General features: G+C 48.3%; 4 protein-coding genes across 4 annotated transcripts; 2 read left to right on the top strand and 2 right to left on the bottom strand.

The window, feature by feature from the left end:
* Nucleotides 1-1675: 1675 nt before the first annotated feature.
* Nucleotides 1676-6756, bottom strand: fstb (follistatin b). Its single transcript, XM_047044642.1, has 6 exons — nt 6523-6756; nt 5567-5758; nt 4811-5029; nt 4212-4433; nt 3614-3844; nt 1676-3009 (listed from the first exon to the last, which is right to left on the bottom strand). The coding sequence occupies exons 1-6, from the start codon at nt 6605-6607 to the stop codon at nt 2999-3001; spliced, it is 960 nt and encodes a 319-aa protein (XP_046900598.1). The 5' UTR covers nt 6608-6756; the 3' UTR covers nt 1676-2998.
* A 1123-nt stretch (nt 6757-7879) lies between these two features.
* Nucleotides 7880-8461, top strand: LOC124483998 (molybdopterin synthase sulfur carrier subunit). Its single transcript, XM_047044645.1, has 3 exons — nt 7880-7970; nt 8122-8249; nt 8335-8461. Exons 1-3 carry the CDS (start codon nt 7959-7961, stop codon nt 8459-8461), a joined length of 267 nt encoding a protein of 88 aa, XP_046900601.1. The 5' UTR covers nt 7880-7958.
* Nucleotides 8462-8605: 144 nt separating this feature from the next.
* LOC124483997 (molybdopterin synthase catalytic subunit) lies at nt 8606-10096 on the top strand. The gene is made up of 4 exons (XM_047044644.1): nt 8606-8726; nt 8818-8971; nt 9182-9305; nt 9531-10096. Exons 1-4 carry the CDS (start codon nt 8606-8608, stop codon nt 9606-9608), a joined length of 477 nt encoding a protein of 158 aa, XP_046900600.1. The 3' UTR covers nt 9609-10096.
* Nucleotides 9769-23640, bottom strand: itga2.2 (integrin, alpha 2 (CD49B, alpha 2 subunit of VLA-2 receptor), tandem duplicate 2). The gene is made up of 30 exons (XM_047044641.1): nt 23416-23640; nt 20772-20895; nt 19157-19266; nt 18715-18806; nt 18474-18588; nt 18213-18340; nt 17978-18126; nt 17684-17834; nt 17384-17549; nt 17091-17164; nt 16087-16225; nt 15849-15994; nt 15602-15745; nt 15294-15500; nt 14795-14925; nt 14541-14704; nt 13971-14122; nt 13676-13786; nt 13493-13578; nt 13063-13204; nt 12692-12784; nt 12502-12578; nt 12303-12386; nt 12049-12151; nt 11812-11922; nt 11611-11724; nt 11365-11478; nt 11188-11277; nt 10905-11021; nt 9769-10715 (listed from the first exon to the last, which is right to left on the bottom strand). Exons 1-30 carry the CDS (start codon nt 23462-23464, stop codon nt 10620-10622), a joined length of 3579 nt encoding a protein of 1192 aa, XP_046900597.1. The 5' UTR covers nt 23465-23640; the 3' UTR covers nt 9769-10619.
* Between the last annotated feature and the right edge of the window lie 1748 nt (nt 23641-25388).

Here is a 25388-nt window from a genome sequence, read left to right as displayed (position 1 = left end):
TCTTTCATCCAGCCAGGGTCTGGCAGACAGCCTTACGATAATCTTCTTTAAAAAGTCTTCTCTTCGATGCCTCCACTTCCTTGCTCCATCACACCTGTACACAGTGCAGATCCCCCCACCAATGCATACACACCTTCAGTGTACCTAGACACACCTACATATTTATACACCTATATACACACATCTCTGACAAACATAATGGAACTACACCATAGAATCATTTTTGGTAGGAACTGCAGAATAAGAACATCTTCATCATAAGAATGTTGAGACTATATGAGGATCTACACTAGAAGAGAACTTACATTAGAGTAGGAACTATGGGAGGATATTTGTCATAGTAGCAAAACATCCGTCGCTGTATGCACACACTACAGAAGGAGTCGTAAGATGTGGTACTATGTAGGCTACTATCTGAGAACTTGTAGCTCAGGTGTTTGGTAAACAATCTGGTCAAATAGTAACACCAATTTGGGTGCTGGAATAATTGGGATGGTTTGGGGTAGTTTGGGTGCTGGGGTGGTTTGAGTGTCTGGGCCATGCGTGAACCCTGGTCCACCACTCAGCATTTGACCACATAGCCTGCTGGCAGAGTGGAGGCTTTCGACTTGTCCCTGCCAAGTATTGTGTCCTCTACATACTGAGCCCCCACAGGCAGCACATAACACTCTCAGGAGAGATGCTGGAGTCAGCAGCATGCATACAACTGCTCACTGGATTCTATCCTGTAGGTACAAAACGACTGATATGTTCTCAATGTTGTACAGCTGTGAAACATACCAACCAAGTCAACGTTCGCTAAGCAGTGATACAGAATAGTATGTTGTGTGTCACAAAGAGGTTTAGACCTGCGGTATTATAGGTGATGAGTCAACAAATAAAACATCTAGTGGCGTGACCTTCCCTCATGGCGTCAAGGTCAGGGAAGAGAGACAGAACAGGATCTGATGACATGGGAAAAGCTCCCAGTCCAGTCTGGCCACCTCAGCAGTTCCATAACGTAACATGGTTATGCCTGCTGTTTCTGTGTGTGTGTGTGTGTGTGCGTGTGTATGTGTGTGTGTGTGTGTGTGTGTCTGTGTGTGTGTGTGTGTGTGAGTGTGTGTGTGAGTGTGTGTGTGTGTGGGAGTGTGTGTGTGTGTGTGTGTGTGTGTGTGTGTGTGTGTGTGTGTGTGTGTGTGTGTGTGTGTGTGTGTGTGTGTGTGAATGAAGGAAGGACTATGTGTGTGAATGAGGGAGTGTGTGTGTGGGTGTGTGGGTGTTTTCCACTACACACAGAACTGGTCACAGTGCTCCGATCTGATACGATGATATTTGATCAGATGAGCATTCCCCCTCCTCTGGCCTCTCCTGTCTGCTCCTGAGATGTGGAGCAGGTGGATGATAGGCTACGCTAGTAGAACAACAGCACAGCTCCATCTGTGAAAGGCTGATAGAGCTGTGGGTATTACATCACTAGAGTTTCCAACTCAGGCTAAGAGACCTGCAGGACTGACACATAATTGCCGTTGATGATTAGTGATTACGCACAAGTGAGCATTGTATGTGGGAAATACTTCCCCTAGTTACTTTACAAAACAATGATAATCTTCTAAAACTCTTCGAGACTCAGTAGGTGTAAAACAAGCTTCAAATGAGCATTGATCCAAGATGTCATATGTACACAACACAGGAGGAAGGAAAAACCGAATGCATTTATTTTGTATTCTTGCACAGACATTATAACTAGCATTTGCAACATTCACTTAAAAAATGCAAAACTCTATATTTATGACTACATCTCTATGTGCAAAACAATATATCTAGACATACCAAAGGGTTAGGTGTGGCACTTCTTTCTGTAGTAAATGTTTCATGCTGAAGTTAAATGAACATCCTTGATTGAGACAAACCATATGTTTAACACTTGAGCTACAGAAGCATTGAGCCTTAGAGGGGCAGGGCGAAGAGGGGGGCTTAGCCCCCATCCAGTACATGGTGAAGAGATAGTCACCAAAAAGGGAAAAAAAAGAAAATTCCTACTAGAAAGTCAGTTAGGGTCATGTGATCCATTATGTTAGGTTTTGGGTCATGTGACCCACTCAGCTGAGGCCGTAATGTTTATACTTGTCTATACTCAAAAGAAAACAAGACGATCATTTCAATCAGTTTTGAGTTTGTAAACAAAACAAGTGCCTTAAATGTACACAAATGTACAATGTAGAGAATGGGAAGGAGGGAGCATGGTTTCTATGGAGGAGGGTAATGCTGGCTGGTTCACATCAATATGAAAACAATCTATTATATTAGTGAGGGACAACAAGGTTTATCATTCCAACACACACCGTAAATGTATAAATAATATGACAACATCTATAAATACACAGTAAACACATTTCGAAGAATTATAAAGAAATATATATGAAGGCTGTCTTTTCTGTTTTCTTCTTTAGACAATAAATAGTTGTCCTAGAATTATGTACAGTAAAATGATTCAGGATTGTAGGAGAGTTTTTGCTGTCTGGGTTAAACTAAGGTTTTTTTTAATACAGAATCCCAGAAGTCCTGGTCTCTTTTTCCTCTTTCTTCTCCTCTTCCTCCCATTTCCTCCTCCTCTTGCTCCTCCTCTCCTCCTGCTCCTTTGCTGTAGAAAGGAAAATCTTGGTAGCTGGAGTTCCACTCCATTGACCAGCAGCAGTAACAGTCTACATTCTCACAACAACGTTCCCTCTGCATTCACCCCTGGTCTCCTTCCACCCCTGGTCTCCTTCCACCCCTGGTCTCCTTCCACCCCGGTCCCCTTGAGCCCTGATGTATGAGGCAGTCTGGGGCTCCAGGACCCCGGCTGAGTGGTGGAGAGGCTGGGTGGTTGCGGTGAAGGTCCCAGGCAGTGGTGGTGAGGGCTGGGGGTGGTACTAGGGGTTTGTGGGAAGAAGTCCTGGGCAGTGAGGGCTGGGGGGTGAAAGGGATGGGTGGTGGCCATGGAGGTCTTGGCAGTGGGGGCTGGGGGGGTGGAGGTCTACTGCAGGCCTGGAAACAGACAAGATTCATACAAATATCTGCGTGGAGAGTGTTTTGTGTGTGTGTGTGTGTGTGTGTGTGTGTATGTGTGTATGTGTGTGTGTGTGTTTGTGCATGTCCGCTGCCCTACGTTTCACAGAGGACCACCCTGTTGTTGGGGTATTTTCCTGACAAAGATTTCACATAAACAAACATCTTTAAGAGGATAATCAAAGTAACCTAAGTTTCCTGTCTCCAGGACTCCCTCACAAGCCAGAGGATCATCACAGCCACACACACCGTTCATTCCAGCCAACACACAACTGGTATTCACACACACATGGCTCCTCGTCAAATCCAAGGGGCACAGAGAGTGAGACCATGGACAGGAACAGAAAGAGGAAAGCATTGGACAGAGGCGGGTGGATTAGAAAGAAAGGAGGAGAAAAGGAGGAGACAGACTCCAGCCAGTGAGAGAGAACCCCACCCCACCTCATCTGGTGTGTCCTGCTCGATTTGTTCAGAAGAAACACATCCTTCTTAAAGTAACCCCTGGCACGATGAAACCTAACCTGGAGCTGGTAGAACAGACCCCTAACCATGACCTGGCGGAAACTCTTTCCTCTCTACTCACAATTGCAGGATCCCGAGTGTTTGACCTCCAGGGGGCGTCCCAGGGCGCAGGCAGCCTGCCTCATGGCACACTCGCTGGGGTAGGTGTTGTTGTCACTGGCACAGACTGGCTCTCCAGGGCGCCCCTCTCCACAGCCCCCCTCACAGACGGCGCAGCGCCCACGCCCGCTCTCCTCGTCCCACAGACACTGCCTACCTCCCCGGCACACGATGTCTGCACACGACCTGGCGTCTGGGGGAGTCAGATGGGGGGTCAGATGGCGGAGCGGTTAGGGAATCGGGCCATTAATCAGAAGGTTGGCGGTTTGATTCCCGGCCATGCAAAATGACGTGTCCTTGGGTGAGGCACTTCACCCTACTTGGCTCGGGGACAATATCCCTGTACTTACTGTAAGTTGCTCTGGATGAGCGCGTCTGCTGAATGACTAAATGCAAATCTGCACACACCCGCGCACACACTATGACTCTCCGCTGTCATGCGTTTTATTGAGACCGTGCACAGAAAAGACCGTACAGGTTCCACAGTCAGCACAGACAGGGCAGATCTCAGTCTCCAGTTTGAACTTTAACGGACACATCAAATTCAGATGAATACTGACCAATGCATTTGCCCTCGTAGGCCACCCCGATGGACCTTCCCAGCAGGCAGGTGGCCTTGCGCAGGTGGCAGGGGCTGGGGTACACCACGCCGTCATTCCCACACAGGTGCATCTCTGTCGAGACGTCCGGACATATCTGGTTACAGGTTACACAGTAGGCATTGCTACTCTGGTCCACCACGCACGATGAGCTGCCATGGCAACGCACACCACGACACGTCTCTAGAGAAGGGGGAAGCAGGTCTCATTGAGGAATACGTTGGAGGGAATATGACATTATAAGAGTACATATGTATATTGGAGCATAAGATAAATCTGCTGATGCCTCCTCTGCAACAGAAGCCTCATTTGATCAGGTTGTACATAACTGGACCTGGCTGGACTTAACTGGACCCAAGTCAAGCCAAGTCCAGTTAGGTACAGCCTGATCAAATGAGGGTTCTATTCTGGGTGATCTATAGCTGCTCCTAGCTGAACCTAATTGAATCTAGCTGGACCTGGCATCTAGTTGGACCAGAATGGACCTGGCTGGAAATATTATAGTCAGTACAGATAAGCATCTCAACGTCTTTTGGAGCCAAGTCTGTGAGCCCACTCACTGCGGCAACGCCCCCGGTACTGGACTTCCAGGTCCGGACGGTTCCGACAGCGTGCCCGGAGCAGGGAGCACTGGTCCCGGTACGACCTCCCATCAGAGCCACACACAGGCCCCTGGGAGGCCATGCCGGAGCAGTCCGGAGAACACACACACCGGGGCTTGTTTCTCTTGTTCATCTTGCAGCGCTTTCCTGGACCACAGTCCACACTGGCACAGCTCTCTGGGGGAGACAGACAGACAGACAACCAGGGGGAGAGACAGACAGACAACCAGGGGGAGGGACAGACAGACAACCAGGGGGAGGGACAGACAGACAACCAGGGGGAGAGACAGACAGACAACCAGGGGGAGGGACAGACAGACAGACAGACAGACAGACAGACAGACAGACAGACAGACAGACAGACAGACAGACAGACAGACAGACAGACAGATAGACAGACAGCAGACAGACAGACAGACAGACAGACAGACAGACAGACAGACAGACAGACAGACAGACAATCAGGGGGACAGACAGACAGACAGACAGAGAGACAATCAGGGGGACAGACAGACAGACAGACAGACAGACAGACAGAAAACCAGGGGGAGAGGCAGAGACCAAAACCTGATTTATTCACAGTTATGACTTGATGTTGTATAGCCTTTCAGTTATGTCGTTTTCACAAAGTATGTCCACTTTCTGTGAATTGAAGTTCATTCCTTTCCTCTATTTGATTCCACTCTGTTCTTTGTATTCAGTTAATTCCCTCACCTTTACATGGAATGCAGTTCGGCGCACCTCCGTTGAAGATCATCCAGCGGAAGAGCGTACTGTTAGGGACGTCCTCTTCGGTCCAGGCGGAGCCCAAGCGACCGCTCCGACAACAGTCCTCGCGACTCTTCCCGGACATGTACAGTACCTGGCACCGGCTGTTCTTCCCCTGCTGTTCCCAACAATTACCGGCTGCATGGAAGATAAACGGTAAATGTGTCATGCTATGAACTACAAAGTTATATTCCGTAGTTCTCAGTTTCTTGGATCATTAAACATTCTTTTACTTTTTTGTATTCCATTTTCCAAATAAATGAAGTATACTCGCTATTTTGGCTCTAAGATTCTGGAACTAGGCAGATTTGCGTTGCCAAAAATGTGATATGTATTAAAATCAAATCTGCACGCAGTGGAATTTCACCAGAGAACTCGGTGGGGCGGCAGTCCCCGGAGGACTCACCAGCCCCGCGCCTGCGGACCGTGTCAGCCCGTAGCACATTGACCCACTTGGAGAGGAACAGAGCCAGGATTGAGAAATCTTTTCTCCGTTGGGCTACACAACTCACAAGCAACTGGAGTTCTACTATTGTTCTACTATTTCTCAATAGATTATTTCCATTGGCAAAATATCAAAATGTAGCATATTGAATGGAAACCAGATCAGTCTGCACATCATCTTATTCCCAACACATCTCACTCTTATTCCCAGGCTCCTTTAATAACCAAAATGGATCCATGTAAACTTCATTCGTTTAATAAAAATGAGTAGAAAATGTAGCAAGCAGGATGCAATACAGAAGACGAATATACACTGAAGTGTCTCTTTGCTGGATGCTTCACTGACCAATTTACAATTTAAGTTGTAATAAACACAAAATAAGATAACAATCCTCGAATCCAGCGGCACACTTATGGTTGGACAGTAAGGTCCAACCTAAACCCTCAGATCAGCTCACCTTGGACTTTGTGGTCCTCCATGATGTGTGTGAACCACATGAAGATCGCGAGCATGCCTTGGCAGAGATGCGGTGCCTGTAGCATCCTGAACAACCGACTGACAGCGCAAAGTAGCCTACTCAGACGCACGGCGGAGAAGTTCTGTGCGCAGTTTGCCAATCCTCCGTGACGCTCTAACTGCTGGAAAAGGTCTCAGACTTTAAATTTCTGAGACGGGTCTCTACTACAATATCTAAAGAGGGCGGTCTCCAATTTGGAAGGGGTGGGGAGATGGTCCCCCGCTCCTCCTCTGTGTCAGGTATACCACACAACTTTCTCCAACTGAGCGCGCACTGAGGACATTCTGGTAGGCTACAGACGCGCCGAAGCTGAAACACAGACACTAATGTGAGAGCTTTAGGCTACTAAAATATGAACCTCCTGCAGTATGATTTTATGGACGTGGAGTGCTATTACTAACGTGCATTTCAGCAATAACCATATGAGCCAAAATGTCAGTTAGGCTATTGAAGTTAAATCAGATAAAAATATAGGCTTAACTTTAATAATAAGGCTCCGTTCCATGAAAAAAAAAATGATAGTAAGAATCACGTGTAGTTTCCTATGTGCTAATGAACTCTAATTATTTTCTAAATTCAGAGATATCAATAGGCTAAATGCTTAATCACACGGGAAGCAGACAAATATTAGCCAAGTAGAACTCAAATACACCAGTCGAATGCATCGGTCAATAGTCAGTAGCCAATGCATCCAGTCTCACTACAGGCTAAGATGTGCCTGGGCCTTCTCACTGGCATTTTCTTACAGTGTTCCAAGGCCCACAGGTTTGTCAGAAAGTCTGAAACAGAGATGCTTCCGTAATAGTGGACTGTGTATTCGTGCGCCCTCCAGCGGAAAACAGGAACAACTAGCCTGCATTAATTGGAGTAATTGATGGTTGACTGACTTGTTCCAACTGTTTTCAATGATTGGCCTATTACAAATGATACAATAGCCTAGCCCTAGACAGTTTACGATTAGTGGTTTGACACACTCTACCCAGACGTAGACCTAGATTAAAAAATCCAGTTTCGCAGGACACAGACACGTTACACGCTTTCATAAAATAAGAACCCACATCTACCAAAAGAAAACGAGACATTTCAGATATGTCAGATGAGTGATGTTGGTTACGGTAAGTAAAGGGTCACATGGTGGCTTAATTTTGACAAAAAAGCCACTCATAAAGACCCCTGCGGCGCTGTCAGATCAGGTGACCAGAATGAAAGAGTCACGCCATTACATATAGGAGGCCTCTTTGTGATTCGCTCTGCAATTTAACGCCCTCCCTGTCAGCTGACTGGGAGGCGGAGGCGCCAGATAAGGAAGTAAATATGCTGAGGGTCTCGTTGAAAGTAGTTACGGGCAGCGTGTCATTACTAACTCGTTTGCATACATGACTACTAAGGTGAGTTGTCTAAGGACGGATACTCTATGGCCCATTTCCTTTGCAAGATGATAACTGCATGCAAAAATCTTCCCCCTTTGAAATGAAATATTCAGCATGTGTACTTGTTTCCCCTCTCGTGTACTTAAGATTTGGGATCTTGCAATTGCAGGTGTCCGTGCTCGTGTTGTATTTCGCAAAAAGCGCAGATCTCACGGGACTAAAATCTGAAGTGATCCATGTTCAGCCGGAACTGACAACCCTCGCGCTGTGGCAGGAGCTTGTGAACAGACACTCCCGGTAAATTTGTGACTACTTTTGAGACATTCTGTTCAAACAGTTCATACTGTGTTCCTGATCTATCGAACATGTTTTGTCGTAATAGACTGTCTGCTGTGCGGGAGCAGATTGTGCTGGCTGTGCGTCAGGAGTACGTGACTATTGGGTGCCAGCTCGTAAACCTGAAAAACGGAGACGAGGTTGCTGTCATTCCGCCGTTAAGCGGAGGATAAAGAGTTAACCCCAGTAGGAAATCCATCGCGCATATAATAGTACTATTGAACAACTAGCATATCCACCAGGTGTGAAACATTTAGAAATAGCCGGGTAAGAAAAACGAACCCCTTGAACAGTGACAAAGAAACTTGTCTCCAGGTATGTGTGAGAGTGGAGGGGAGGCCAGAGATGAGGTGCAGCTGACCCATCAGCAGCTGTGTCTGGAGGAGGTGAGCCAGGCTGTGTCCTGCCCCTCCTGTGGAGCCATATCCATTTTCATCGGTGGGTTGTTGTGGGGGCCACTCTGCTAACATGAAGGGTTTGGGGAGCCTATGACATGTAGGGTTACTCTGCCGTGTCTCCTTGTTTCCAGGGACAACCAGGGACAGTTTTGAGGGCAAGAAGGTGGTGCAGCTGGAGTATGAGGCGTACGCTCCCATGGCCCAATCAGAGATCCGGAAGATCTGCAAGGAAATACGTACAAGATGGCCAACGGTCCAACACATCTGTGTCTACCACAGACTGGGGTGAGCTAGAGAGGATGGTTCACAGTGTGGTGTTTGTTGTCCTGAGCATGGTGTCCAGGGTGGTGTTAGTTATGCTCAGTGTTGGGTGGTGTCCAGGGTAGTGTTAGTTATGCTCAGTGTTGCGTGGTGTCCAGGGTGGTGTTAGTTATGCTCAGTGTTGCGTGGTGTCCAGGGTGGTGTTAGTTATGCTCAGTGTTGCGTGGTGTCCAGGGTGGTGCCAGTGACGGAGGCCAGTGTGATCATCGGCATCTCCTCCCCTCACCGCCGCGACTCTCTGGAGGCCGTGCAGTTCTGCATAGACACCCTGAAGGCAAGCGTTCCCATCTGGAAGAAGGTACACACACGTCTCCAGCCACGAGAACACTAAGCTTTATCTTGTGGAGTACTAGTTAACTTTCCTGTTGTACACAACTTTCCCGGCTCCTACTGTTATTATTAGGGGCAGAAGAAGGTCCTGACAACTTTTTAAAATCTGTGTATTTACTGAGGAGGAGATGAGCCTATCACATGTAACATTACTGGAGAAGTGGCTGACTGGGAATGTGTGTGTGTGTTCCAGGAAGTGTATGAGGGAGATGAACCCTGCTGGAAGGAGAACCAGGAGTGTCCCTGGACAGGAAGCAGAGCAGCAAGCTGACCTCTGACCTCTGAGCCTGTGTCTTGTCCTTATGCACACTTTTTTGGACTTGTAACTGATTAATGGATGGATGGATCAATTGATCCAGTCAGTCAAGACACTTAAAGAACCCAACTAACAGCTACTTTTCATGAACAGACTTGAAAAGCATGTGTTTGTGTTATTTTGTAAAAGCTTTATTAGAATGACATTAAGCATCCTCACCATATCTATGAAGACGTACATCAAAGTCTCAAAGAAACACAAAACCAGAGCTGTGGGTGAGTACGCAGCCATGGGTAAGAGTGATTTGATCCCATTAGACACACCTCCCACTCTAAAGTCATCCACAGTGTCTGTGTATGGCCCCAGAAAGATACCACCTGACTAAGGTCGTTGTGGACTCATTCATATATATTTACATTCTTTAATGTCCAACATCAGCCTTACTGACCACTGAATTGCAGTTTATTTCATTTGCAAGTCAAATAAAAGACTCTTGCTAGCTACATTCAGGAGTTTGTATTTTATTGTACAGCTGACCGACTAGTTGAACTGCTACAGTAGATCATTTCTGACAGAAACCTGCTTGAATGTTCATTATCATGTTGTCCCTTTCTAGTTTCAGTATCATCTGCATCAACAATATGTTAACCACAGTAGAACACGGTGCCGTATGCCCAGCATACTGTACGCGTGCTGATGGGACAGAACTGTACCTTTTTGAGTCACCCCATTGGCGAGTCCCCATAACACACAATATACAGCACATAAACGGTATAAAAACACTACAAAAGTTGAGTGTAGTCGTTTGATTGGTGCTGATCATTTCTGGCCAACACACACAAACACAAATTCCCTGTACATCAACACCCATACATACACTCATGTACGCCCACGCAAACCCTGACCTCCTGCAGTACATCTGCTCTCCACACACATACACACAAACACACACACCCCCAGATCTCCTTCCTCCTCCACCTCCTCGTGCTTCTTCCTCCTCTTTGAACTCGTGTTCCTCCTCCTGATTCAAGGTGCATCCTCCCCCTCCTGTAGACCCTGAGTTTCGGCTTCTTCTTCCGGACTCTTCTGTAACTGCTTGTACTTCCTCTTGAAGAAACCCACCTGTGGAAACACGTGCACACCCCCCCCCCCCCCCCCCCCCCGAGTGTTAGTGCAGGTCAACATCATATACCCCGTCATTCAAGCACATGTTCAAATGTGTTGCCAGGTGGCCTTCTAGTCGTGCACGCTGATGCCTAGTACTTTTACAGATGCATGCATACATTCAGCTGCTTTAACCACCAAGCCTACCTTCCACAGCGTAGCGATGGCCGCAGCCAATAAGAGCAGGCCCCCGATGACACTGCCTACGATCACGCCCACAGGCACCTGCCCCTTCTCACCTGGTTTACTAAGAGTCACGCCCACCTGTGGACAGCACAGAAGGGTTAGACCTACTTGTGTGTGTGTGTGTGTGTGTGTGTGTGTACAGGCATGGGCATGAGTTTTGTGATAAAAGGCCTCAGAGGCCAAAATGAGTTTATTTCAAATGCATTTGGCCATGACTGTGTGTGTATGTGTGCATCTCAGAGACCTGGAGCTCTTTGTGAGCGATGACCAGTAGGTCAGACTGGGATGTTTTTATCTCCGTGGTAACCGTTAGCAGGAGGGACTGGAAGATTGCCTGCACAAACACAACAATCCACTTTCAGCAAACGCTATTGCTATGCTGTCACAGTAGGTGAAGGCTTGTTGGTGTGTGTGTTCTTACCGCAGCAAACGTTCCGTTCCATATCCGTGAGGTCACGTTCACAAAGAAGTCCCTCTTGGGTCCCATGTCTTTCAGAACACACTCCATCGTCTGGCAGGTGGCACTCGAACAGTCCTGAGAATGCATGACAACATCTCAACCCCACAGTCATCTGCACGTGCTCTGTCCAGGAACTCCTCGTGACCACAAGTATAACATGTAAGCCATCTTCTAGCAAATCATCTCTCAGGTTTCTCATGTGCATACCAACTGCGGTGTGCGGAGGAGGTTTTCTGAGCTGAAGGAGGGGGTGTGGCCTCCCAGGCTACTGATCTTCAGCGGGTCCACCAAACCGGTGACATCACAGTTCACATCCCCACTCTGTGGGACACATCCGTGAGGTCAGCAGTTAGAACAGGAAGGTCAGGGCTCAGTGGAAGGGGAGTCAGGACTTGGGGTTAAGCTCACCGGGGCAGTGCGGATGTCCGTCACATAGAGGAGGGGGTTTCCTGCTGCCGTCTTCAAGGGCATCGACACAGTCAAGTAGGCCAGACTGATGGGCAGGTTGCCTGTGGACACCTGAGGACCGTACAGACACATGGTGACTCTAGACCACTAGGTGGCGATAGCAGAAAACCAGAGCTGAGCGTTTTCTCTATGTGTGTGTGCATGTGCTCATTTATGCATTTACTCATTGAATCTTACCTTGAGGGAGAACTTGAACTCAGGACCAATGTCACTGAAGGATTTGACTGGGGTGATCACCTCCTGCTCTGAGTCTACCACATAGAAGTTAGGGGAGGCCTCTCTGTAAAGACAAATCACATCCAGCCACTTAAGCTAAGCTGAGGGCTAGCCACTGATGGCTGTCCTGGAGAGGAGGAGGACTCGTGAGTAGCGTGGGTGAGAGCTAGATAGAAGTGAGGGCATAGGTGAGGGCAAGTTAGCGTGCAGGCTACCTGGAAAGGGCTATCTCCGAGTCATATCGGACAGGGATGGAGAGTGACACCTGGTTGTCTGAGGGCTTCACCTCTCTGCTGTCACTGAGGAGACAAGAACACAACAACAACAAAGTGTGAGACGTGTCATGTCTAATAAGAACGGGTCTGACGAGTGTCTCCGAGTGTGTCTGCGTTATGCCGACGAGCGAAATCCAACCTGAAGGCCTCGAAATCCACCGTAGCTTTGTTCTGCAGCTGAGCAAAGTTGAAGTCAAAGCTGATCTCGAACGTGACCTACGAGGGAGACGAGCACGTTGGGTGAGAAACACGGAACGTCCGCTGCGAAGCAACACGCGTGCCTTGACGTGCACATGCTCTGTACACGCGTGGACACGGGGGGATCTCACCTCCTGGTCTACTGTGAGTGCTGGGTATCCAACCTGGCACACGAGGCTGGAGGAGTCCTTGACGGGGGTGCACTTCACCTCTGTTCCGTCACTCTGAAAACACACACACGCGTTTAAAAGAGGAATCAAACCATGGAACAGACTGGTCTGAAAGGGTCCAACTGTTCTGTACATTGAGGGAGGACAGGAAGAGAGATGAGGGAGGAGAAGAGAGAGCTGGAGCAGGAGGAGAGAGAGATGGAGTAGGAGGAGAGAGAGATGGAATAGGAGGAGAGAGAGAGGGAGTAGGAGGAGAGAGAGAGGGAGTAGGAGGAGAGAGAGAGGGAGTAGGAGGAGAGAGAAATGGAGTAGGAGGAGAGAGAGATGCATACGGGGGGAGTGACGGAGGAGTAGAACAGGTTCTTGGAGTAGGTGGTTGTCACTCTGGCATTGTAGGCGTTCTCCTTCCTGTTGCTAAGGGTTACATGGAAGAACAACCTCTTGTTCTTGTAGCTCACCAACATCTCAGAGGAACTGCAGACACAACCAAAACATCCGTGTGACTAACTACAGTTCTGTCAATCCAGTTACAGTAATCACATGTATGTGTGTTCACGGGTCGATTGCCATCCCTAAAACCATGCAGAGATTTTTGAGCCCAGGAAGGCTATTCTACACACTAAACTCCAATGTACAACAGACCAGAGTGTTCCCTAACCAATTCTGCAACCAAGAACTAATGTGCGTTGAGGAGTCTGTGTGTGCAAATGTACGTGTGTGTGTGTGTACAGGTGTGTTTGTGCATAGGGATGAGCTCCTGACCTGGGCACCTGGTCCCCTCTGACCACTGCCAGGGTGAGGTCGCTATTGCACACCTCATCAGTCCCACAGTCCTTGGAAAAGGGGATCTGGAACACAGAGATAAGCCTCTATAACTTCAGACCCAACATCCCCTAACAGAAGCTTGGGTATGGAGGAGCAGGCTTCATGTGTGCTGGGACTCACAGAGAACTCCCAGGCGCTGGTACTGAAGGGGTCCAGGACTGGGTTGGCATCTGGGTTCTGGAGCGCCACATCCACACGCAGACCCAGGGAGTTCACAAAGTCTGGAGCCTCCTGATGAAACCCACATACAACATCCAAGAATCCCAAAGTTATTTGTTACTATATATTGAAAACATTACAAAATGCCAGGGAATATGAAAACCTTTCAAAGGACGAACCCCCCTGACCTTCATTAAATGTGTTCTTGTCCTTCTAAGTAACTATGTCTCAGTCTGAGATGACCATGAACGAGTACCTGTACAAAGACCTGGTGTGTCTCACAGTGCCCCCCAGTGTTCAGGCTGATATCCTGCTTCAGGTGCCTCTCAACGTTGCTGCTGAACAGGCCTCTGGAGGTCACTCTGGAGGACTGCAGGTCTGCATCCAGGGTCAGGTTGCAGCTCAAGGCTGGAGGGAGAGGGACCGAGAGATCAGGGATGGAGGAGAGAGGGACAGAGAGATCAGGGATGGAGGAGAGAGGGACAGAGAGATCAGGGATGGAGGAGAGAGGGACAGAGAGATCAGGGATGGAGGAGAGAGGGACAGAGAGATCAGGGATGGAGGAGAGAGGGACAGAGAGATCAGGGATGGAGGAGAGAGGGACAGAGAGATCAGGGATGGAGGAGAGAGGGACAGAGAGATCAGGGATGGAGGAGAGAGGGACAGAGAGATCAGGGATGGAGGAGAGAGGGACAGAGAGATCAGGGATGGAGGAGAGAGGGACAGAGAGATCAGGGATGGAGGAGAGAGGGACAGAGAGATCAGGGATGGAGGAAAGAGGGACAGAGAGATCAGGGATGGAGGAGAGAGGGAGAGCGGGTCTTACCCAAGGGGCCCACAGGAGGGGAGGGTTTGAATATCCCACTGAAGCAGACTTTGGCATTAAAGCAGAACGCTATCCTCCCTGCCACACGACACGTCTTGCTGAGGATGCTGATCTTGTCTGGGTCAAAGGTCACACTGGCCGTTACCACGGAAACACCTCTGGACCTGGAGAAGGAGGAAGTTACCCCTAAAGTCATAGAACAGGACACAAGGAAGTGACGCTGATCCAAAAGACACGAAAGCATTAAGTCTCACCAGAGCTGCACCACCTTCCCATAAGCTCCCACGGTGACGTCGGGGATGGTGTCATCGTTCAGGTCTGTGCTGGCACTCAGGGAGCGGCCAAAGTACCTCAGACCGGTGTCTAGCTTGGAGCCCAGGATTCTCTATACACCAGGGAGACCATCAGGAAGGTTCTACCCAGCGACCACATGGTCCACACATTGCTATCTCATTCTCTGTGTTGCCAATGAAGCCCACTAAGGGTTAACCCTTCAAGTCGAGATAACACAGCATTTCAGAAGTATCTAACAACGGTATTGTGGCTTAAGTCCGAGCGCAACAGGATAGATAGGTGGCACATAATGTCGGGAGGAATTTGATTCGACAGTGGCAAACCCCCCGAAAACACACTGATGTATGACACTGTTGCTAAATCTCACATGACGAACTAAATAACTACACATTCATGTTTCATTTCAGCTCCACTTTCAGGTTCAGCGAGGCAGAACACAGCCTAGGGTTATCGCCGTACCTGTGAGTGCTGGGTCTTGAGTGTTCTAGAGTTGTCCCCGTTGAACACGTACAGAACCCCTCTGTTGCTGTCCTCCAGGGGAGCTCCCACCACCACATCACTGTAGCCGTCCAGGTTGAGGTCAGACACGGCAGCGATCGCCATCCCAAAACGAGCATTCTCCAGCGGAGACGGACCCTTCAGAACCCCCTGGTCACTCAGAACACCCTGGAGGAACAGGGGGGTTGAGGCGTGTATATAGAACATGGTTGCATTCAGGAATTTCTGGATGACGGTCGGAGGGTAAGATTAGCCAGTAGAAGTCTGACCTTGGTGAAGGACAGCAGGTAGACCTTCCCCATCTCCTTCTTCTGCTGGTTCATGAACATGGGAGCTCCGACCAGCAGCAGGTCCGACACCCCGTCTCTGTCCACATCCAGAGGACACAGGACGCTGCCGTAGTAGGAGCCGATCTAGAAACACGGAACCGTTGTGCTCAGTGACCCATGAATGACCAGACCCAGACCTCAGGACTGGAGCTAGACCTGATGGGACAAAAGGGGACCCGTCTCTCACCTGCTCCCCCCTCTGGGAGTCCACCACAGTGGGCTGCCCCCCGCTGGTCAGAGTGTAGACCACCACCTGGCCTGTGTGGTTGGAGCGAGGCGCTCCTGCTACGTAGTACTCCATCCTGCCGTCACTCAGGGTCGTCACCGCGTAGCCTGGGCGCACACACAAGACACACACACACACATGACACACACACACACAAACAAACAAACCATTTGCTGTGGCTCCTACAGGAAGAACCTACCTAGTAGAGAGCTGTGGTTCTTGTCCTGCAGGATGTTCTCAAATGCTGTCTTGGGAAAGATGTTGGACTTTAGTGGCGTGTGATGCACCACAGTACCACTCCAGCCGTACGCTCCCACTGCCCCCAGCATCAACGTGTCCTGCAGGGACAAGCTGCTCTTAACATCTCTCCAGAAAGACCAGTTACCATGTACTGCTACAGCATGCTTGCATGTCATTCAGGAAGCTAATGTTCTGATCGCTCTGATATCGTTCCCAATTGCTGTGATAGTACCAAGTCAATGAAGTGAACCGCCAAGTACAAGATCAAGACAAAATCACTGGATTTCTTATAGATATATAAAAGGTGCAGTTGTCTGATCCACTCAAGTTGAGCATCTCAGAGGACTGGACAATGAACACAGGAATGAAGGGCAGCTAAATAGTATCACAATATGGGAGGTTTTACTCTCATGGGGAACGTGCCATCAACATAGCCATAGGGGTGACATCAACATAGCCTTCGCAAGCACAGACAGAAGATGCTGCATGCTAGATAGCGTTTGTTTAGGCTTTAGATAGGGTTCCTAGAAAATGTCCCTGACGTGCCATGTTGTCATGAGTTATTATAGCAGGGCATAGTTCAAACATTGTTTATTATATTCAGAGCGTTCCAAACAGTATACAAGTCATAAAGTAATTATTAGTTGCAATATTTAATTCTTGTCAACTGATCATCAGTGGTTAAGGACAGACCTCTTCACATGCTAACATGTCCTTCAGCAAGCTACATTTACATTTACATTTAGTCATTTAGCAGGCACTCTCATCCAGAGCGACTTACAGTAAGTACAGGGACATTCCCCCCCAATGCAAGTAGGGTGAAGTGCCTTGCCCAAGGACACAACATCATTTGACAGTCAGGAATCGAACCGGCAACCTTCTGATTACTAGCCCGATTCCCCTCTAAGCTAATGTTTTAGCATGATCCGAAGACACCAGCAGTACTGAAGCATTGTTACATACCTTCTGCTTGGTGTAGTGAGCACTGAAGCCCACCTGAGACAACTCCATCTGGAACTCTAATCCTTTGCCTGTACCTGGATACCAGGAACACACACCATGGAGGACAGGTTAAAACAATCAATCAATGCTCGTCCCAGACCATACCACTTTTGTTAGTGCTTGTTTGCACCAACATGTTGTTGTAAAAATACACCAACATTCTATCTGGCTGTAAATCTTCACCTAGAATTAGTTTTAACCAAACATATGTTGCACCGAGCCAACATAAAGGGTTAGGGTTCACATGAGCTCACCCTCGATGTTGAAGATGCGGTCTCCCAGGGTACCAGAAATCTCCTGCAGAGCTTCCTCTGAAGACACATTGAAGAAGTAGCGCTCTGACGGAATGCTCGCTATGGACTTGATCTCGGTGATCAGATCCTTGGTGTCGATGTTGTTTCTTATGTAGTAACCCAGCACCTGGGAGGATGGAGACAAACACAGTGGATAATGGCATAAGAAGGGTTGGAGTTGAGGCAAGGGTAAGTGGAGACAGGTGAGGGATGTAAATAGCATTAGTAGTGGTGGATCTTAGCTTTGGACCAATGACCTACAGCGATGCCAAAGCGAGTGATTTTGTCGGCCTCACACCTGCCGATGACCCCATCTCTCAGACTCTCATCATGAGACTCTCCATCAGTCACCACCACCATCACCTTGCTGGCTCCAGGGCGACCACCATGCCGAGGAAGAAAAGCCTGGTCTCTGACACACACACACACACCAAGATTTTAATCATTTTTACAGTCAACCTTTCTTACGGACAGTATGCATTCATTCCACTCTAGCTTTCCGTCAGTCCGTCCTTGACATAGTGCCATCCTGTAATGTGAGAGCTGAAGACTGACCTGGCAAAATCTATGGCCTGGAAGGTATTGGTCGACAACCCACTTTTCTGATTGATTCTGGAAGAAGCCGTCACAATGGAGGCCTTTGTCTTATAGGAGTTCAGGTAGAACTCAAATGATGCATCAACTGCATACTGAATGACCGCTACCTGAAACAACATGCATTATCAAGACATCTGACTTCCACATACAACTTTGAATCATGTCTTTGAAGGCTGTTGATTGGCAGGCTCACCTGGGTATTTTCAGGTCCAATATCTAGATTTTCCAGCAGCTTCTTGAGGAATGCTACCACGGGCGGCCAAGGGTAGATACTGTTGGACCCGTCCAGAATAATGGCAATGTCCATCGGACCACCACAGGCTGGAGGGGAGTACCCAGTTTAGGTTACCACAGAAAGTTTATGGGGCGCTCTTGCTCTGAAGGGCTGGTGAGAACAATTATGGGGCACTCTTGCTCTGAAGGGCTGGTGAGAACAATTATGGGGCACTCTTACTCTGAAGGGCAGGTGAAAATGCTGGCAGAGGCTGGAACAGTTGGTTGACCTCAGCACAGACTCCGGGATAATAATTCTGGCTGCCACACTGCTGAGCCCAGAGAGGACCACACGTCTGACAAGCAGAAAACAAACACACAGTCATGTTGAGTGTGATGCAGTAGGGGGCTGTCAAATGTTCAGACTGTAACAAGGTAGCTCTGCCTAAAAGCAACCCCTTGACTGAAGAAGTTGATTTTACCAAGAGCTTGTCTGCTGTGGGAGATGCGGTGAGCGTGAGGCCCAGACTCATATTAACTTTGATGTTTTTCACCGTTGGTATGCTGATTGAGTCTGAGAGAGAGGGAGTGAGAGAAAGAGAGAGAGAGAGAGAGAGAGAGAGAGAGAGAGAGAGAGAGAGAGAGAGAGAGAAGAGAGCGAGCAAGAGCGAAAGAGAGCGAGAACGAGAGCGAGAGCGAAAGAGAGCGAGCGAGAACGAGAACGAGAGCGAGAAGAATGAGATAGAGAGAGTAGAAGGAAAGAGGAGAAAGTTGCTGTTTAATAACCTGGATTGAATTCACTGCAGCATTTCTGTTAGTCTGGGATTAGTAGTCTGGATTTGGTTTAGCAGCAGTAATCCTGTAGTTACCATGGCACTAGAAGTTCCACTAGGACGACACACACACACACACACACTGTCTTACTCTGCAGGCCCAGTCTCTGGCAACCTGAACTGGCTCCTCTGATCTCGCACTTGTACACATCTCCCATTCTGTTTGGTGTGTAGCCACTCCAGGGAGCACCCACCAGCAACCTGGGGAGAAGACACACGCGCATAAACAGACCCAGACAAACACAGGCACGCATGCACACGTCACAGCAGCACTCAGTAACACCATAACAACACTGTGCGCTCCTCCTTTTTCAGATCTCTATAATCCAGCACCTTAATATGCACCCTTTAGTTGAGCACCAGAAACATGTCCAAAGACGTCTTGCGTGTCTGATAAGAACAGAGATGTAATGACCACTTCCCGAGTTACCATGGCGATCCCAGCCTTTCCACCATGTGACTCAATATGGTCATGCCCACCAGATTACACCATGGCTGCCCCTTGTTAAAGTCACCAGCAATTATCTTCCTCGCCTGCCACAGAGGCATGACACACACCCCACCAACACATCCACACTATCTCTTAAAGTACCTCTCCCACACACACACACGCAGATATGTCAGTGTTGACACAGTGTTGGTAAACATCCTGTCGAGACACACATAGGACCACATATGGTTATATTACATTGTCTAATTAATCACAAACACAAACCCATATATGGTCATATATTTCATCCAGGTACACAAAGGTACGGCCAAGACCGTGTCGACACATGGGAATGCATCTGGGTGAGTGTGGGAGTGTTATGGAGGAGGAAGACGGCAGATGGTTGAAAGGCCTCTAAGCCACAGAGAATACAAGACGTTCTTACAGTAGTGGAGTAGATGATAGAGCTGCTGTCTGGGATGGGGGGTAGCTGCTGTTTCTAGAGACAGTCTGGTCAGCACACAGAAAGTGGTCACTTTGTGTTACAGCAGAAAAGGACATGTGGACACTTTATCAACCTGTAGTTAGTGCTTGTTAGTTTGGGGATTTCTTTGTGTATTGGTTTTGATGTCAGCCCCCATTGACTGGTGCTGAGGCCAACAACCTTAGTAAACTGTAGAATGTTTGGGTCAGGTTTGAGCTCACTTCCTGTACACTGCAATTGTTCCTTTGGGGAGTTTTTTGATGACTCAACACCATAGAACCCTTTAAGACTGGGCTGTTGACTCACCCCTTGCTCTGCTGTAGACCCCTCAGACACTCGGACAGGAAACAGTCAATTGCAGCAAGGGAATGAACTTTGACTGATGATGTCACAAGCTTTCATGTCTTAAACAAAAGACAGCCCATCTCGTCTTCACAGAAGGTTTCCATTCACAAGGAGACCTCCTGTATTTCTCATGTCTCTCTTTCTCTTTTCTTGATGTCCCCCCCCACATCCTTACTGCTTTCTCTGTTTATTGCTATTAGGTTCTAGATATTCAGTTGTGTTTGTTATTAGTGGACATGTAGAGAAGGGCTGGACCTTCCCAGAAAAGAACATTGTTGTATCTTGAGGATGCACATCACACCCTGGAGCTCACAGGAAGTGTATATCGAAGTCTTCCTAGTCCTCTAAGTGGTGTTGGCAGAGGGAAGCAGTATGCATGTCTGTGTGCGTGTGCGCGTGAGTGTCTGTGTGCATGTGTCGTGTCTGTGGTGTGTGAGTGCGTCTCACCATTTCCCCATGTGGTTGCTAAACTGCTGGACGCTGTATCCAAACTCCTCCTCCTTGGGTTCAGAGAACACCTTGGCCCCGGCGCTGCCCACGTTAAAGCCCTGGGACACAGCCACGAAACAGCCTGCAACACACACACACACGACATTACTGTACACACGGGTACACACATGCACACAGGCACACGCATGCACACGCATGCACACAAACGGTCCCACAATCATACACATACTCACATGCAGGAGACAACATCAGTGCCAGTGTTTTAACTGCCTTTTATGGTAGCGTAACATAAATCATTGTCACTGACTGGGAGGATGTGTATTACTGATACAGAGACCTGCTGTGTGTGTGTTTGTGTGTGCGTGTGTGTGTGTGTGTGTGTCATGCTAGCCAGGAAGGACAAGTCCCAGCTTGGTGTGTGTGTAGATTATACCATACCAGGATCAAACTTGAGGCGGCTAAACTACAAACAACACTTAAACAGGAAAGAGAGAGAGATGAGGGATGGAGAAGAGAGACAGGAGGGTTTTATGAGAGAGATAGAAATGAGGAAGAGATGAAAAGATATCGAGAGGGATAGAAAGGAGGGAGAGAGAGAAGGGATAGAGAGGAGGGATGGAGAGAAGAATGAAATGAGATGGTAGGAGAGTAGTAGTGCTGGGAGAACTCAGTCTTCCACTCTGGGTCTAACTCAATGAAACACTATGTGCCATTAACACCATCAACCACAGTGTTAACACACATCGTTACCTACTGTCGCAGAACAAAACGACAGAGTTGGGTCACAGAGCCTCGGATACAACAGCAGATCAGCTCCGAGTATTTGTTTACAGGGCTGGGCTCCCTGCTCTTGGATAAGCCCAGTCTAGTCAAGCTCAGGCCAGCCCAACTTGAACTTCAAACCTCCCGACAGACAAAGATAGGCAAGTTCCAACATCTCATCTCATTCATTTCCTTTTGGGAAACTACAGTTATCATGGAGGGTCAGAAGCTGATGGTGTAATGATTCAGGAACATCTTGTGTTTGGGTGTGGTAGGAACTTTCCAGATTAAAAAAAAAACATTTTGTGTCGTTTATGCAGCAAAACATACAGTATCTGGAATTAATATACATTGAGCAGGAGCAATTACAAATTAGAGATAGTAGTAGATGCGCGAATGACTTTATAGGAACAAAACAGTTGGCTGATCAGTAGATCAACCAGAAGGAACTAAGTTTAGGGGCAAATAAGGCTTGTGTTTTTCATTGTGAGTCTTACACTATTGTGTGTATGACATGTGGGCATACAATGCAATGAAATGGTTTCCTGTCCATTTTTCTCAGGCTTGTCCACTTTAACAATGTGTATATGCAAGGGGAGGGGAGTAGAAAACAGAGGAGAGAGGAAAGAAGGACAGAGAGACTGGAGTAATGATTACAATTTGAGTGACAGTGAGCCGGACAGATGAGAGAATGACAGACAGAGAGACAGATATCGGGCTCTCTCTAGCTAGCTATGGGGAGCCTGCTGATTCTGTAGCAATGTGGTTCCAGCTGGCTGGCTGCTTTGTGCTCCAGGATCACCCAATCACACCCCTGATCTACGGAAGCCTGAGTGGACAAACGGCACAGACTCACATGGAGCCTCTCATCACCCGATTTCTCTCCAGGTCCATCCTCTCTGTGCCTTGACCATGACCCCCAGCCCCTATGCTGCAGCCCTACACCCTAATCCAGCCCCTAGCCCATATGCTGCAGCCCTACACCCTATTCCAGCCCCTAGCCCCTATCCTGTGGCCCTATAGTTCCTAATCCAGCCCCTAGCCCCTATCCTGTAGCCCTATAGTTCCTAATCCAGCCCCGTAGCCCCTTTTATATAGAGTGGGTTATGTATGCTTAATATGAATGCAACATATACTGTATTTGTAACCCTATGAATGTTTCCTCTCCTACACATTGTTCCATACAGAGATGGCAGTACGCTCACCTGCTGTGACAGGTAAATGTGATATCTGTCTCTGTTTAGCTGAGGCCGCCCAGCCCCATTGTCAGCCTCCATCTCCAGGCCAACCCAATCCCAGCCCAGCACATCTCAAATCCAGCCCTAGTGCCTGCCTCCACCTCCAGCCCAGCCCAGCCCAGCCCAGCCCAGCCCATCTCCAGCCCAGCCCAGCCCAGCCCATCTCCAGCCCAGCCCAGCCCAGCCCAGCCCATCTCCAGCTGAGCCCATCTTCAGCTCAGCCCAATTACAGCCCCAATGTCAGGTGAACCCATCCCCTCCAGCCCATCCTCAGCCTCAAGAGCATGCCTCAGGCCATAGAAAAGTTTGGAACAAAATGAAAATTATAAAAAGCAACTCTTACAGGTACACATACTAGCTAAATAGATCAAGTCTTTATCCTGACTAGGCGTTTTATTATTTATGCATTCCGACACTGCTTTTATTTACTCTTATTCGTCTTAATCCTCCTCTTTACTGACACCTTCCCATAACACTGCTCTACGAATGTAAACAACGATAAACAGGTTAAGACACTAATAGGGATCAAACAGAAGGCTGCAGGTGCACATAGCGGTCCACAAGCACTTTGTGTCCACCGGACAAATACTTGTCTACCATAACTGTAGGTGTGTTTACTAGAATAATGTAAAATGACTTACTATATACAAAAATCACCAGAAAAACTATGTTATTTGAAAGTATATCCATCCTTGACACAAGAGAGGGTAAATAAACGTAATAAAAAGAGTTGTCTCTTCTCGGTTTAGTCCATGCGATTTGTGAGGCAAACTTCTCTCAGGCAGTGAGGTTACGTTCCGGACATTGATGTGGGCGGTACGAATCGGACAAAGTTAAACCTTCCGTCTCTCAGCATTGAGGACTGGGCTAGAAGCACACCTGATTGGACTATGAAAGATGATCACAGTAAAACTTTGTCTGCAAAGTGTGCGGTATTACGCAACGTATTTCGTCTAGCCGAGGCTGATTCGAAAATGAGGACATCGGTGACCGTGTGAACAAGTTAAGTGTGAGATTGTGAAGCGTTTAGCGCTGTCAACAGCTACACCGCGGGGAATTGAAAACACAAGTACTAAAAATAATACGACAAGGGCAACAAAACATTGGACCCCTTGATACCTGTGTAGGCAGATACCTGTTACAGCTCAAAATACCAGAAGTCATACCTATGGTCAAACCCATAGTAGGGTTATAGGGTGTGTGTGTGTGTGTGTGTGTGTGTGTGTGTGAGAGAGAGAGTTGGTGAGGAGGGGGTAGAACATTCCTGTTCTACTAATATGCTACTCAGCAGATTATTTCCCCATGGCCACCCTAGTGTCTCGTCTATGGGGCAGGACGGCTCTGACACCAGTGTGTGAGGTGACCACTGCCCAGAGCTCCCACATCCCCCCACCCACTGGTCAGGGTGACCTCATCCCCAAAACCACCCGCACAAACACAGACCAGACGTGCTTAATCATGCTTATCATGTCAATCAGTCATACCGGATGCAGGACTAGGTGAGGCTTACATTACATTTAGTCATTTAGGAGGGCTTCTTTGAGACGTAGCCTCTCTGCTGGCATGAAAGACTTGTGTGGAATTCCCAACAGACCGAGTCACTATGTGTCACCACCATGCTGTGTTGACAGTGTGAGTGTGTGTCTCTGTAAGCACTCCATAACAGCTGAGCAGGTGACTTTAACTTCCTCATCCCACCTTTTCTGCTTACTCCATCCCACTTTGTCTTATCCTAGAGAAACTTCCTAATACTTGCCCACAATACAGGTTACTCCTTCACCCGCGGTACTGTTTACTGCCTAACCCTAATCCACAGCACAGGAAACTCCCTGACCCTAACCTTTAGAACAAGATATTCCCTGATTCTAACATACAGCACAGGTTATTCTTGAACACAGGTCCAGGTTACTCCCTGCCCCATATTCTAGGTTATTCCAGGTTCCTCCCGTGTCCTGACTAAGGAGACATCTGATGAAGGCAGAGCTCTGCTCCTGGCCTGTTGGAACCTGAGGATTTGGGTGTGGAGGAGGATCACAGCATTCTGGCTGAGAAGACGGACAGAAATATGTGTGCGTATTCTCAGAGAGATATGAAAGAGAGAGACATTAAGAGAGAAACGAAGACACAGAGGGAGAGAAACAGATAGAGAGAGAGAGAGAGAGAGAGAGAGGAGGGGGGGGGTGAGAGGGAGAGATAGAGAGAGGGAGAGTAAGAGAGAGAGAGAGAGAGAGGGGGGGGGGGAGTGAGGGAGAGAGAGATAGAGAGAGGGAGAGTACGAGCGAGAGGGGGGGGGGGGTGAGGGAGAGCGAGATAGAGAGAGGGAGAGTAAGAGAGAGAGAGGGAGAAGCAGAGGCGGAGCTCTAAGCCCTATGTAGTGGTGACGAAAAGAGAAACCTGGAGGGCGACCAAAACAGGATGATCAGACTTGACTTCCTGCTCATTCTTGCCCACAATATTTGTGTACGTGTGTGTGCGATGGAGGGGGGGGGGGGGTTATGAGAGGAGGTCAACAAGTCTTTAGACTGTGAAGGGTCCTGTTGAAAAGATTAGCTCCGGCAGCAACTAATGTGTGCTAGTATGGTAATCCCAAACACATGAGATATGTAGAAGTGTG

This window comes from Hypomesus transpacificus, chromosome 22, assembly GCF_021917145.1.
Source record: "Hypomesus transpacificus isolate Combined female chromosome 22, fHypTra1, whole genome shotgun sequence".
NCBI classification, from domain to species: Eukaryota; Metazoa; Chordata; class Actinopteri; order Osmeriformes; family Osmeridae; genus Hypomesus; species Hypomesus transpacificus.
The sequence above is the reverse complement of the archived record's forward strand: the minus strand, read 5'-3'. Positions and strand labels throughout refer to the sequence as shown.

What these genes read in the sequence shown, in the direction of transcription:
- fstb (XM_047044642.1), bottom strand. Translation starts at nt 6,607, where the DNA reads ATGCTACAGGCACCGCATCTCTGCCAAGGCATGCTCGCGATCTTCATG. An exon ending in GAACTGCATTCCATGTAAAG is followed by an intron (nt 5,030 to 5,566) that starts GTGAGGGAATTA and finishes TGTCTCCCCCAG; the next exon opens with AGAGCTGTGCCAGTGTGGAC. An exon ending in GTACCGGGGGCGTTGCCGCA is followed by an intron (nt 4,434 to 4,810) that starts GTGAGTGGGCTC and finishes CCCCTTCTCTAG; the next exon opens with AGACGTGTCGTGGTGTGCGT.
- LOC124483998 (XM_047044645.1), top strand. An exon ending in CTTGTGAACAGACACTCCCG is followed by an intron (nt 8,250 to 8,334) that starts GTAAATTTGTGA and finishes TTGTCGTAATAG; the next exon opens with ACTGTCTGCTGTGCGGGAGC.
- LOC124483997 (XM_047044644.1), top strand. Translation starts at nt 8,606, where the DNA reads ATGTGTGAGAGTGGAGGGGAGGCCAGAGATGAGGTGCAGCTGACCCAT. An exon ending in TGTGTCTACCACAGACTGGG is followed by an intron (nt 8,972 to 9,181) that starts GTGAGCTAGAGA and finishes CGTGGTGTCCAG; the next exon opens with GGTGGTGCCAGTGACGGAGG. An exon ending in GCGTTCCCATCTGGAAGAAG is followed by an intron (nt 9,306 to 9,530) that starts GTACACACACGT and finishes TGTGTGTTCCAG; the next exon opens with GAAGTGTATGAGGGAGATGA.
- itga2.2 (XM_047044641.1), bottom strand. Translation starts at nt 23,464, where the DNA reads ATGGATATACTTTCAAATAACATAGTTTTTCTGGTGATTTTTGTATAT. An exon ending in AGCAACCACATGGGGAAATG is followed by an intron (nt 19,267 to 20,771) that starts GTGAGACGCACT and finishes TCTTCTCCCCAG; the next exon opens with GTTGCTGGTGGGTGCTCCCT. An exon ending in CCGCATCTTCAACATCGAGG is followed by an intron (nt 17,165 to 17,383) that starts GTGAGCTCATGT and finishes CCTGGTATCCAG; the next exon opens with GTACAGGCAAAGGATTAGAG.